General features: G+C 47.1%; 1 protein-coding gene across 1 annotated transcript; it reads left to right on the forward strand.

Annotated features, from left to right (window-relative positions):
• Positions 1 to 11,030: 11,030 nt before the first annotated feature.
• Positions 11,031 to 13,515, forward strand: LOC116472393 (defensin alpha 4). The gene is made up of 3 exons (XM_032159165.1): positions 11,031 to 11,108; positions 12,422 to 12,605; positions 13,191 to 13,515. The coding sequence occupies exons 2-3, from the start codon at positions 12,434 to 12,436 to the stop codon at positions 13,310 to 13,312; spliced, it is 294 nt and encodes a 97-aa protein (XP_032015056.1). The 5' UTR covers positions 11,031 to 11,108; positions 12,422 to 12,433; the 3' UTR covers positions 13,313 to 13,515.
• Positions 13,516 to 14,393: the final 878 nt, after the last annotated feature.

The raw sequence follows: 14,393 nt of genomic DNA on the forward strand, positions 1-14,393 counted from the left end.
GGATGCTGAAGCAGGAGAATTGCTTGAACCTGGGAGGCAGAGACTGCAGTGAGCCGAGGTCGTGCCATTGCACTCCAGCCTGTGCAACAAGAGTGAAACTCCGTCTAAAAAAAAAAAAAAAAAAAAAACCAGCAGGTGGCCCTCCCAATGCCAGGTGTGAATTCAAACCAGCTAACAAAGCCACAGCACAAACCCAGACTGCAGCTTGCACATTGGAGCCTCATATGCAGAGGCGGCTTCCAAAATGATCACAGGCTCAAGGATATGCATGTGCTCTGATGTATAAGAGTTGTGGATGGAAACGTCCTACGCCACTAAGGAAAACATGGCTCAAGCTTTTGCTGAATGCCTCCCTGAAGACCCACAGGGCTAACAGCATGTGCAACAGCAGCAGTAAAGCGAATGCCCAAACCCCCACTTCCCTTCGTGGGTGGCCACCTGGGAAGGCCACTCCCATGGGAATGGCCATGGCTTCCGACAACATCGCCCCTGCCCAAGGGATCGTCAAGGGAGGCAACGGCTTCGCTGGAATTGGAGACACCAAGGAAACTCGCCTTGACTGTGCGGTCACCAGCAAAGCATCCTCTCCTTACTGGTATAGGATACTCCTTACTCCTGACTGCTACACTCGCTACCCCAGCACATGATGCTGGTTTATGGCACATACCCCGACCCTTGCCATACAGCTTCCTTAGCTCAGGCTTTGCTGAGTACTCTGCAGATGAGCCAATACAATGGTATTTTGTGAGATCACCATTTGCCTTCAGAGTAACCCCATTAGCTATATCTCCAACAGCAAAGAAACCAAAGGAACTAGGTCAGATCGTGGAGCTGCCCTACAAGTTAGGCAAAAAATACGGGCTTCTGAGACCTGTGTGTAACAACTCCACACCCAAATCTAACCAGCTCTCCCAGTAACAGTTCTCTCATGTGTTACTGACAAAATGCCTATGGATTGGAGTGTTCTGTGTGCAGGAGCCTGGTCCAGGTTTGACTTCCGCAGGTCACTGGATGTTCCCACAACCATGGGACCTTCCCCACATGCACGCCCACCCTGCTGATTTTCTGTCTATACCCACATCAACTAGGCCCTCACAGGGCATCTACTAATGCCCTAGAACCTAAAACCATCTCCTGGTCCCAGTTCCTCAAAGAGCTCTAATTTGTTCCTCTGCTGGGATGAAACCAGGGCCACTTCCTCAACTGGTGAAATTCCTGGGCCTGCTAGAGATCAAGAACTCACTGCTTCCTCAGAGTGACAGCGACCCCACTGCTCTAGAACAGCAATCACCCCTAGAGACCTGAGACGCCTCATCCCACCTTAAGATTACTGAAAACACTTTAACTCTTACTCCTAGACAATTGCTTAGCCTTAAAGTATCTAACTGCCAAGCAAGGAGATAACTATCTCCTCTAGGGCACCACGTGCTGCGTGTACTTGCTTAACTCAGGAGAGTCCAAAAAAACTGACCTGCTTAGCAAGACAAGCCGAAGTGGTATTCAGTCTCACCCAGGTGTTCACCAGCATCTCGGGGCTTGGCTGAACGGCTTTGATGTGTTTTTATGGTTAGACACCACGGCCTGCAGAGCCTGATTGAGAACAAAATGCCAAACCCTCCTCAGTGTGTAGGTTGGCGCTTTTTTCCTAGTCTCCTTACAGAGTGTATACTACGGTATGCAAGCTGGCCTTTCCTGGTGGCTTTAAATATTCCCTCGGTGCAGGTAGTTCAGCCTCAGCCACCGGCATAGGCATTGTGGGCTCAACTGTCTTAGGAGTCATGGAGAATCCATAGGTGGTTGCTGCCTGCGTCTGGCAAGGGCTGATCAAGGTACATGAGGGGTCCCTCTGTCAATGGCTGTTTGAACCCAAGCTTCACACCAAGTTTTTCTTTTTTTCTTTTTTTTTTTTTTTTTTTTTGAGACAGAGTCTCGCTCTGTCTCCCAGGTTGGAGGGCAGCGGTGCAATCTCGGCTCACTACAAACTCCGCCTCCCGGGTTCATGCCATTCTCCTGCCTCAGCCGCCCGAGTAGCTGGGACTACAGGCTCCTGCCACCATGCTCGGCTAATTTTTTTGTATTTTTTAGTAGAGATGGGGTTTCACCATGTTAGCCAGGATGGCCTCGATCTCCTGACCTCGTGATCCGCCCTCCTCGGCCCCCCAAAGTGCTGGGATTACAAGTGTGAGCCACCGCGCCCGGCCACACCAAGTTTTTCAACTGTCCTTGTCACCAGAGTTATTTAATGTACCCAACAGAAAATAACCCTGGAAATTAGGACACCGGATCCCCAAAGACCTTTAAATAGGGGAAGTCCTCTCTGGGATGTGCACAGCTGTTCTTGCTACATAAGACCTGGAAAACAGGACTGCTGTCTGCCCTCTCTGCTCTCCCTGCCTAGCTTAAGGATCTATCAGTAATGCAAAATTTCAACTTTCACACTGATGTTTCAACATTGAGGCTGTGCCCCCAATCTGAACTGTGACTCCCGGGCCACCCCAGAGGGACCCAGCAGGTGAATCCCCTGCTGTGAACATCTATCTGAACCTCTGGTGGCTGCTGGGTGCATTGGCTACCAGCTAAGTTAACAGAGAAACTCAAGCAGTTTCCTTCTAAACACACGTGTCCTAATTGACATGTCCAATAGAGATGATCATAGCCCTTTAGAACATTCTTTTGAGAGAAGTTTATTCAGGTCGTTGGTCTGTTTTCCAATCAGATTATTTGGTTTTTCCTACTGAGTTGTTTGACTTTCTTATGTATTCAGATATTTACCCTTTCTATCATGTAGGGTTTGCAAGTATTTTCTCTCATTTTCTGGGTTGCCTTTTCACTCAGTTGATTTTTCGTTTGCTTGTTTTTTGATGTGCAGATGCTTTAGCGTTCAGTGCATCTCCACTTGTCTCTTTTCCCCTTTATTGCCTGTGCCTTTGGTGTGATAGCCAAGAAATCATTACCCACATCAATGTCAAACCTTTATCTTCATCTGTTTCTCTCATCATTTTATGGTCTCAGGTCTGTGTTTAGGTCTTCTTATCATTTTGACTTGATTTTTCTACATGGTATAAGATAAAGGTCCAAATATATACATATATCAACTCATAAGGCAGTATACTTTACACATAGATAATTTTTGTCACTCACACCTAAATAGAGATGGAAATAATACACATTTTTAGCCTTAGACAACTCTTTATGTCACTGAGCTTGTTTCACCTGTAGCCTGATGAGGTCATTGTCCTCTCCACCCTGGCCCCTACAGCAGACTCCTCACCCCATTACCTCAAAAACTCCTTCACGAGGGTGGTAATGCCTTCAAAGCCTGCAATGAATTAATTCTCTACTCCACTGGGTCCAGGTCTAGACTTCCAGAGAACAGTAGAGCCCATCTTCAGAAAGTAAGAGGCATTTATTCCCTGAATTCATTGAATGAAAGCACATCATCATGGCAGGGTCCTCATCATCACCATCAGCTCCAAACCAGCTAAGACACTCAACACAGAGACGCACACTAAAATGAAAGCTGGGAGAGCAGAGAAGGAAAGGAGGAACATTGAGGCCAAAGGATACCCACATCCTCTCCAACGAATGTCCACCTCCTCTCACTGAGAAGGTTCAAGAAGGTTTGTCTCTGAGCCTTCTCCCAGCTGTAAATCTAGGCAGACTCCTCCCACACATCCGCTCCCGCTCTCCCTCCTCCAGGTGACCCCAGCCATGAGGAGCCTTGCCCTCTTTGCTGCCATTCTCCTGGTGGCCCTGCAGGCTCGGGTGGAGCCACTCCAGGCAAGAGCTGATGAGCCTACAGCCCAGGAGCAGCCTGGAGCAGATGATCAGGAAGTGGTTGATTCCTTTGCATGGGATGAAAGAGCTGCTCTTCAGGTTTCAGGTAAGAGAGGCCGGCATGCAGAGCTGCAGTGTCTAGAGGGACAGACGGGAGACAGAGTCTGGAATTGAGTCTCCACGGTCCATGTCACTTAGGTGGCTCCACTTAGCATCTCTGAGCCTTGATTTTCTCATCTATAAATTGAGTAGAGAGCCAAATAAATCTAAGAGATTTTCTTCCCCCAAAACTTCATTCCAGGATATGTCTGTGAAATTCACTATGTTTAAAATACAGAGAGACATACTAACTAGTTCGTTCTGGATCTAAACAAGTAGACTTAATTATTGGGAGAATATTTTACTCTGTCTATAGAGAATCTTTTAAAGACTCGGGATGGGCCTAACAGTGTGTTCAGGTGTGTGTGTGATGGGGCCAGAGCACAAAAATGAAAGCAAATGAGAGTGAGTCTCAAATCCTGTGAGACCTGCACTCCTCTGTGTATTTATTCCTATTGACTGAGACTGTTTGCGCTACCGGCCCTAATACAGCCAACATCACCCATCAGTCAGCATGTGACTTCTCCAACATTCCCTTTACCACCCACTGCTGACCTTGGTGCTCAATTTTGGATGCTCTCTCTACGTCTGTAGGCTCAATGAGGGGCTTGACCTGCACCTGCAGACGAGATTCCTGCCGTCCCGGAGAACACCGTAGAGGGACTTGCAGTGCTCCTGGAGTACGCTACCCGTACTGCTGCAGCTGAGCTTCCGAAAGAGAGAAAAACGAGCTCATAATTTACTTTCAGAGCTACAGAGAATTGCTGTTACTCCTATACCTTGTCCTCAGTTTCCTTTCCTCATCCCAAATAAATGTCTTCTCACAAGACTTTTGTGTTTACACCTCTTTAACGTGTATGTGTGTATGTGTCTGTGTCAACACATTTGGGATACATGTACCAGAAACCTAAATCAAATTTTTGAACAAAATATAATTCAAAATTCTAGGAATTTCAAGCAGGAATTTGAGCTTCAAACCTAAGTTGAAATGAAGGTCCATTGTCACCACCGATCTCACCATTCACTGTTCTGCCTTTTCACTCTGCCTCATTTTCTTCGGATCCATTGTGTGCTGGGCAAACACTCGGTGTCAGCTTGAAGTTTATGCAGTCACAAAATTGTTACTTCTCCAGGAAAATCAGTATCCTCTGTGCTAAAGAATTGGAGTTTTATGGAAAGTGTTCAGGTCACACATTTGCCTTCGAAGACATAGGGTTACAGGAGATCCACTGAAACAACTTTCATTAAGAGGGAAATGGGTTGTTAGCAAAGGCGGGATGCATGGAACAGAAAGCACAGCAGCCCACACCGGGATGTCCTCATTAAGAGCACCCTCCAGCCACGTCTACTAAGACCTGGATTTCACACCCATAAAGTCGTCTTCACACCCAGAAAACCCACACGCACAAATGCTGCCCTGCACTTTACAACGTGCACTGTCTTAGGTTGCCTTAAAGCCGCTGAGAACACGATTCAGCTTGGAAAATACAGCTTTGGAGGGGAAAAGAGAAGAGAGCAAATAAATGTCATCAGCAACTTGGCGGCCCTGTTGTTGCTGCAGGGCACTGAGGCTCTGATCCCAAAACATCCTGCACATCAGTGAGTGAGCAAGAAACCAGGTCTGGGGAAAGGGAATGAACCAGAAGCGCCCTCTGACATGCTCAGAGCATTTGCCGGGAAGGCCACAGCGCCCCCTGCTGTCCTGCCTCCAACTGCAGCCTCCCCACCAGGCAGAGCATACGTGGGGTCTGCGCCTTCCTGAGCCTGTCTTCCTTGTCCCCTCCAAGAAGACAGGGTCACTGCCTAACCCCGGTGTCCCTGAGGGCCAGGCTGACATCTTGCTGGGGTGTGACATGACCTTTCCTCCTGTCTGTCCTCCCTTTCCCTCCCCTGATTCCCACTGACCCTTGAATCCTTGTCCAATATGTCCTACAAATGGCCTTTCAGGACACGACCGCTTTCAGGAGTCCAGCATGAGCCCCTCGTATTCACTCTGGATCTGGTAGTTGCAGTTGGCTAGTTTAAAACACACGTTTGAAAAAGAAACTATATTCAAGCCATGGCCATTCATAGCGGGTGGACACTGGTAAAATGATGCAAGGAGTTTGAGTGGGACAGAGATTACAGGCTTCAAAGAAAGGAAGGTGTCTCTAGTGGGTTATTCACCACTCCAGGCTAAGACATGTCATGGCCCAGATACTGCTGCGACCACCAACACCAACCACAAATGCCCAGAGCCCAGGAGAAGGGAGCAGGTGTTGCCCACATCCACCCTATGCAGATTCTAAGCAGGTGTCAGCCCCAGACTGAGGCTCTGCCTGTCTGAAAAGGCAGTTCAGGGGTCCACACACCCCACTGAGATGCTGCACAGCTGGGGAACCCAATACAGATCCCAGGGAGGACACAGTGGGTCTGACAGACACAATGGTCCCAGCTCTTCCGCTTGTTTAGACAGTGAAGGTGATGGACCCAGTAGGATTCAGGGTGTGAAGTCTGCACACCCTTCTTTGGTTTCTGGTTCACTACCACTGATTGAAAGTCCTCTGGTCATGAACTAACTCTGTATATGCTCCTAAACTGTCATGTGGGCCAGGCTGACTCCATCTCAGGGCATCTGCACTTCACCACAAATTCTACCTGGCTTGCTCTCCAGCTCTGGGGTCTCAGCTAAAATTTCACTTTGTCACTGTGTTCTTCCTCAATTTCTCAATTTTAAATTGCAACAACTTCCCCCTGGTGACTTCCATCCCACTGGTTCTCTTTATTGCTAACTTTACAATTATAACCATCTCACCTTCTGTACACTTCACTGACTCTCTGTAACATTTGCCTTCTTATGTTAGAAGGGAAACTGCATGTTTGGCTGATCGTACCACAGTGCATAGATGATTGCCTAACACATCATAAGGGATCAATAAATTCATTATGAATAAACCAATTAATAATCTCTAACATCATATATCATTACAAAATCACATTGTTATTACAAAACTGTCTAGAATAAACCTGAAAACTACAGCATTAAGACTGTCCTTGTTTCTGGTTCCTGTGATGGCATACATTTAAGAAACAAACTAAAAACATTAAAGGCAGAAATACAGAAAAATATCTTGGGCAAAATGTGGCTTCATGAAGCATTAGGACTTTAGAAGAAAAAAGAGATTATTTTGGCTTGCAGCGGCAATAAAAAATTGTATGGTTAAGCCTAAAGATATTTAAAACATGGAGACACTTAACAAAGGAGTAGAGCAGCATGTTCAATGGAGAGAATAGCGTGAAGGCAAGAGATACACAAGAGGAGGTCAATCTCCACTGAAATGAGAGTAATTACTGTTGCAACAGAGAAGGATGGAGTAGAATTTGGGCCTATTTGCTTAGAAGCATCCATCAATCCAAGGGAAAGGGGCAGATGAGGATGGAGCCTCCCTGCTCCTCTGTGTGGATAAAGACACACTGGGAGCACCACATGTGGCTTCTGCTACTGCAGTCTACGGTGAGCAATGACAGCTGCAAACTCTAGGGACAGAGAATGCAGGCAGAGGTGTGAGGCTCTCCAAGCAACCGGGGCAACTCGCTCAGCCTTGGATGAGATCCAGAACTGTTCCCCAGGATGCAGATAGCGTCTGGGTTCACTGATGATGTACAAGAGATTTTCTACCTCGAGCCACTCTTATGGTAGGACAATAAAAGAGTAAGTCAGATCCCTCACCCTATAAATGTGATTATGCAAGGGTATAGCAGCCGTGTCTCTGAAGGAGGATAAAAGCCTAACTCCAATAAGCACAAATTAGCCAACACAGATGGCCCAATCACACTGGTCAACTTCCCTCCTAACGACCTCCAGCTAACTATCCCGCTAGCTCCCAGCAGGGCTTACATTCTCCCGCCTTTGGCTTTAGGAGAGTGTAGGACAACCGTTTTCCCTATTGCAACATTTTGACTTTTTTGCAACAGTCTTCAGTAAATGCTTCCTTGCATTTCTGAAACGTACGGGTGAAATTTTATTTTACAATAAAAGACATAGGCTATTTTTTCTGTTTCTCTGTTTGATTTTTCTGAACTCTGCTTACAAGAAAAAGCAGAATGTAATGGATGGGAAAATGATTTGTTCCCTTTTCTGAATATGTGTATTTTTTTTCTTTGCTGCTGAAAGCCAAATAACTCATTAAGAATCCTGGAAAAACAGTTCACTCTGATATCACCTGGCAGGTCACCCTCCCAATCTCTCACTACTTTTACCTTTGAATGACAGTGACCCTCAACAATCTTTGTTCCAACGATCTTTGTTTCACCCACTAGACACCCACTAATTCCTGCCAGCACCTGGAATTCCTCTAGCTCTGAACATTAACCAAGAAGCTCCCCAAGCTTGATCTCATCTTCTGTCCTTCCAGCCTCTCATGTAGCCGTCCCTCCCTCACTGCTGATAAGCATCAATAAGGCTGTTCTCGGCTGGGCACGATGGCTCATGCCTGTAATGCCAGCACTTTGGGAGGCCAAGGCGGGTGGATCACCTGAGGCCAGGAGTTCAAGACAAGACTGGCCAACATGGTGAAACCTCATCTCTACTAAATATATATATATATACACACACACACACACACATATATATATATACATACATATATACACATATATACATATACACATATATACATATACATATATATACACACATATATATATACACACACACACACACACAAATTAGCCAGGCATGGTGGCAGGAGCCTATAATCCCAGCTACTTGGGAGGCTGAGGTACAAGAATGGCTTGAATCCAGGAGACAGAGATTGCAGCAAGCCAACATCACACCATTGCACTTTAGCCTAGGCGACAGAGCTAGATTCTGTCAAAAAAAAAAAAAAAGGCTGTTCTCCCACGGGGCTTTGCATCAAATAACTTACCTGGGAGCCTGATGCCTAGGCTGCCCCTGGCACACCTGTCCTCGGCTCTCACCTCCTGTCGTTGTGCACTGCACCGTGTTTGCATCAGCTTCTCTGAGTGTGGTAGTTTTGATGTTTTTCAGTCATCTTAGTTGGGTCTTGAATTTGAATGTCAGAAACCGCGATGAGCTAAGTTAACATTTTGACTCCTATATCTTGGAATATTCCACAGATTACCTCAAGGCCTCTAGTCAACAGCACAGCCATTGTGGAGAGGACACCAGCCCATGAGCCAGGTGGACAGAGACGCAAGGTAGCCACCGAAACAAGAGACACAGACCTCACACCCAGCGTAACCCCTGCATGCCTCCCATGTGAAGTCCCCCTTTTTAAACTCCTGTCTTCTCCCCCAAAACTTGAAGTGGTTGCTTTGATGTGAATCCAGCCATTTCCCCCTTACTAGTTTTGGTGAATAAAGTCGCTCTCTTTCTACCACACCTCCATCCAGTTATCACCGCTGCAACTGGCAAGCAGCAGGACCTGTGTTCAGGGACATGTCCTCACATGGTGGAAGGAATGACGTAGTGCTCTGGGGTCGCTGGAAGACCTGTGTGTTACAGTATCACACCCAAATCTAACCAGCTCTGCCAGTAACAGCTCTCTCCTACGTTACTAGGAAAATGCCTATGGATTGGAGGGTGTTCTGTGTGCAGGAGGCTGGTCCAGGTTTCACTTCTGCAGGACACTGGACATTCCCACAACCACCAGAACTTCCCCACGTGCACACACACCCCTTCTCGTTTTGCCTCTACATCCATATCCACTGGGCCCTTCAGGCACCTATTAATGCCCTAGAACCTAAAACCATCATCTGGGGCCCAGTTCCCCAAGTAGCCCTAATTTCTTCCTCTGCTGGAATGAGTCCAGTGCCCACTTCCTCCAAAGGTGAAATTGCTGGGCCTGCGACAGATCAGGAACTCACTGCTTCCTCAGAGGGGCAGCCGACTTCACTGCTCTGGAACAGCAACCACCCCTAGCGAGGCTTGAGATGCCTCCTCCCTCCTTAAGACTGAGAGCGCCGCTGCCCCCAGTCCTCCACAGCCCAGTGCCTGCTGCCTTCACGCAGAGCTGCAGGGGAGGCCCTGAGCGCCCAGCCTGCAGGACCAGCGCTGTGCATGACCCTCCCATGGCGGCAGGGGCTGCCTGGCCTGCATACTGGGTTCAGCAACCTCGCTGTAGGTATTCATTCCTTCAGGAATGACTGCATTCTTTTCTCATTTCCAGAAACCTCATCCCGTTTACCTCACTATGAGGAGGAGGATGGTGGAGAGTGGTACATTTTAAAATGTGCACTAGTCTCCCTGGGACTCCCCCTTAAATAACCCAGGAGGGACCACACAAGGGAAAGCTTATGCATCCCATGCACCCAGTGACCATCTTCCTAACTGTGGGTGTAGGGAGACTCGTAAGCCTATGGGATCGGTTTGGGAACAGGGTATTTGAGCTCACAACACAAGTTGACGCAAGCTAACACCAGTCTCGCTGCAGCTTTGGCCACCTTCCTGAGGCACTTCTGAGAGACATTAGGTGTCACGCAATCATTTGATGAGTCCTTGGCCTGGATGGCATAGACAATCATTTAGGCTTGAACCATCCAAGACCAAGCAAAAAGGTGATTGTCCCCTCTAGGGAACCACATGCTATATGCGCGTCCTTTCCTCGGGAGCCTCCAACCTGCCCCATCCAGCAACAAAAGCCCAGGCGGTATTCAGTCTCACCCAGGTGTTCTCCAACCTTACTTGTCTGAATGGCTTGGATTTGCTTTTATGGTTAGACCCCCGGGCCTAGGGAGGTCAGTTCAGACCAGATTCCAAATCCTCATCTGCGTGTGGGTGGCATTCTGATCCTAGTCTCCTTGCAAGGTGTATACAACAGTATGCAGGCCAGGCTCTCCTGGTGGCTTTAAATATTCCCTCGGTACATGTAGTCCGGTCTCAGCCACCAGTATAGGCTTCATGGGGTCAATTGTCTTAGGAGTCATGAAGAATCCATAGTTGGTTGCGGCCTAGGCCTGGCCAGAGCTGACCAAAGTAGACGAGGGGTTGGTCCCTCTGTGGACTCCTGCTTGAACTCCAGCTTCCTGCCAAATTTCTCAACTGCCCTTGTTAACAGTTATTTAAAGAACCCAATAGAAAGTAACCCCGAAAAATTAGGACACCTGATCCCAAAAGACCGTTAAATAGGGAAGTCCTCTCCTCTGTGTGCACAGCTGCTCTTGCTACATAAGACCTGGAAAAGACGACTGCTGTCTGCCCTCTCTGCTCACCCCGCCTAGCTTGAGGATCTGTAAGTAACACAAAACTTAAACTTTCACATTGAGGTTTCAATATTGAAGCTGTGCCCCCAGTCTGACCTCTGACTGTAGGGCCACCCCAGAGGGACCCAGCGGGTGGAGCCCCTGCTGTGAACTTCTATCTGGGTGTCTGGTGGCTGCTGGCGGTAACGGCTACCAGCTAAGTCAATAGGAAAACTCAAAAAGTTTCCTTCCAAATACACGTGTCCTACTTGACATGTCCAATAAAGATGATCATAGCTCCTTAAAACATTATTTTATTGTGAGAGAAGCCTCTGCAGGTCCCAGGTCTGTTTTTCAATCAGGTTGTTTGCTTTTTGCTATTGAGTTGTTTGACTTCCTTATGTATTCGGATATTTACCCCTTCTACCACGTAGGCTTTGCAAACATTTTCTCTCACTTTCTGGGTTGCCGTTTCACTCAGTTGATTGTTTCCTTGGCTATGAAGATGCTTAAGCATTCAATGCAGCCCCGCTTGTCTATTTTCCCATTTGTTTATTGCCTGTGTCTTTGGTGTCATAGCCAAGAAATCATCACTCACATCACTGTCAAAAGCTTTATCTTTGTATGTGCTTCTCGTAGTTTTATGGTTTCAGCTCTTTTGAGGTCTATGTTGAGTCTTCAATCCATGTTGAGCTGATTTTTTACATGCTGTGAGAGAAAGGACCACATGTATGCGAATAGCAACTCATGAACCTTACACAACCCTTTCTCTCTCTCACTGAGCTCCTTTCACTGTAGCCTGATAAGGTCATTGTCCTCTTCACTCCGGCCTCTACAGGAGACTACTCACCCCATAACCTCAGTCACTCCTTCATGAGGGTATAAAGACCTTGAAGCCTGCAATGAGTTACTCTCTACTCCACTGGCATTCAGGACTGGCACCAGTGTTTAGACCTGAAGAAAATAGTAGGGTCCATTATCAAGAAATAAGAGGCATTTTCTCTCTTAAATTATTGAATGAAAGCACTGTTTCCATTCTTTTTAGAATATTAAATATTTAACCAGGAAATATTAGGTGTTTCCTGAAAACAGGAAAAAATGCCAGGGTCCTCATCATCACCATCAACTTCAACCTAGCACAGACACTGAACATAGAGCTTCCTATGAAGAAAGCTGGGAGAGCAGAGGAGCATTCCAGGGACGTCAAGGCCAATAGGAGCCGGCATCCTCTCTAACGAAATGCACACCTCCTCTCACTCAGAAGGCCAAAGGTTTCTTGTCTCTGAGCCTTCTCCCAGCAAAGCTACAAATCCAAGCTAGCTTCTCCCTCCCCACACAGCTGCTCCTGCTCTCCCTCCTCCAGGTCACCGTAGCCATGAGGATTATCACCCTCCTCGCTGCCATTCTCTTCGTAGCCCTCCAGGCCCGGGCAGGCCCACTCCAGGCAAGAGGCGATGAGGCTGCAGGCCAGGAGCAGCGTGGGGCGGATGATCAGGACATATCTATTTCCTTTGCATGGGATAAAAGCTCTGCTCTTCAGGTTTCAGGTGAGAGAGGCCAACATAAAAAAGCTACAGAGTCTAGAGGGACGGATGGGGGACGGGCTCTGGAATCACGTCTCAATGGTGGATGTCACTTAGGTGGCTTTACTTAGCATCTCTGGGCCTTGATTTTCTTATCTCCAAACTGAATAGAGAGACAAACAAATGTAAGTAGTCTTCTTTCTCCAAAGACTTGATTCCAAGATATGTCTATAAAATTCGCTAGGGTTAAGATATGGAGAGACACATTGACTAGTTCTTTCTGGATCTAAACAAGTAGATATTATAGGGAGAATATTTTATTCTGCCTATAGAGGAACTTTTAAAAACTGGAGATGGGCTTAAAAGTATGTTCAGGTGCGTGGTGATGGGGCAGAAGCACAGAAATGAGAGCAAATGAGAATGAGTCTCAAATCCTGTGTGACCAGCACTGCTCTGTGTATTTATTCCTATTGACTGAGGTTGTTCATGCTACCGGCCCTAAGGCAGCCAACATCACCTGTCAGCCAGCATGTGACTTCTCCCAGTTTCCCTTTACCACCCACTGCTGACCTTGGTGCTCAATTTCTCATGCTCTCTCTGTGTTCCCAGGCTCAACAAGGGGCATGGTCTGCTCTTGCAGATTAGTATTCTGCCAGCGAACAGAACTTCGTGTTGGGAACTGCGTCATCGGTGGTATGAGCTTCACATACTGCTGCACTGCACGCTTGTAGATTAACGTTCTGCTGTCCAAGAGAATGTCGTGCTGGGAATGTCATTATCGGTGGTGTGAGCTTCACATGCTTCTGCAGCTGAACTTGCAGAATAGAGAAAAATGAGCTCACAATTTGCTTTCAGAGCTACAGGAAATGGTTGTTTCTCCTATACTTTGTCCTTAACATCTTTCTTGATCTTAAATAAATATCTCATAACAAGACTTCTTTGTTTACACTTCTTTAAAGTTTGATATGTGTCTGTGTCAAGACACTAGCAAGCAACTGCCAGAATCCTACATCAATATTTTGTAACAAATTAAAGTTTCAAAATCTAGAATTTTTAAGGAGGAGCCATGGCTTCAGACACAAATTGAAACGAAGGCATAAATGATGCCACTGATCTCACCATCCACTGCTCTGTCTTTTCATTCTGCCTCATTTGGAATGCATTCATTTTCAAAGACAATTCTCATATGCTAGGCAAAAGAATCAATGTCAGCTTCCAGTTTAGCTACTCACAACCTCACTACTTCTCGGGAAAAACCACCATCCTCTGTGTCAAAATATTGGAGTTTTATCGAACGTGTTCAGGTCACACATTTGCCTTTTGAGACCTAGGGTTACAGGAGATCCACTGAAACAACTTTCATTAAGAGGGAAATGGGTTGTTAGCAAAGGCGGGATGCATGGAACAGAAAGCACAGCAGCCCACACAGAGATGTCCTCACTAAGAGCACCCTCCAGCCACGTCTACTAAGACCTCGATTTCACACCCATAAAGTCGTCTTCACACCCAGAAAACCCACACGCACAAATGCTCCCCTGCACTTTGCAACGTGCACTCTCTTGGGTTGCCTTAAAGCCGCTGAGAACCTAATTCTGCTTGGAAAATACAGCTTCACCAGAAATCTTACATTCCTGTTGTTGCAGCAGGCTGAGGCTCTGATAACCAGAACATCCTGCACATCAGTGAGTGAGCAAGAAACCAGGTCTAGCGAAAGGGAATGAACCAGAAGCGCCCTCTGAGATGCTCAGAGCATTTGCCGGGAAGGCCACAGCGCCCCCTGCTGTCCGGCCTCCAACTGCAGCCTCCCCACCA

This window comes from Hylobates moloch, unplaced genomic scaffold (assembly GCF_009828535.3).
Source record: "Hylobates moloch isolate HMO894 unplaced genomic scaffold, HMol_V3 SCAFFOLD_8, whole genome shotgun sequence".
NCBI lineage: Eukaryota > Metazoa > Chordata > Mammalia > Primates > Hylobatidae > Hylobates > Hylobates moloch.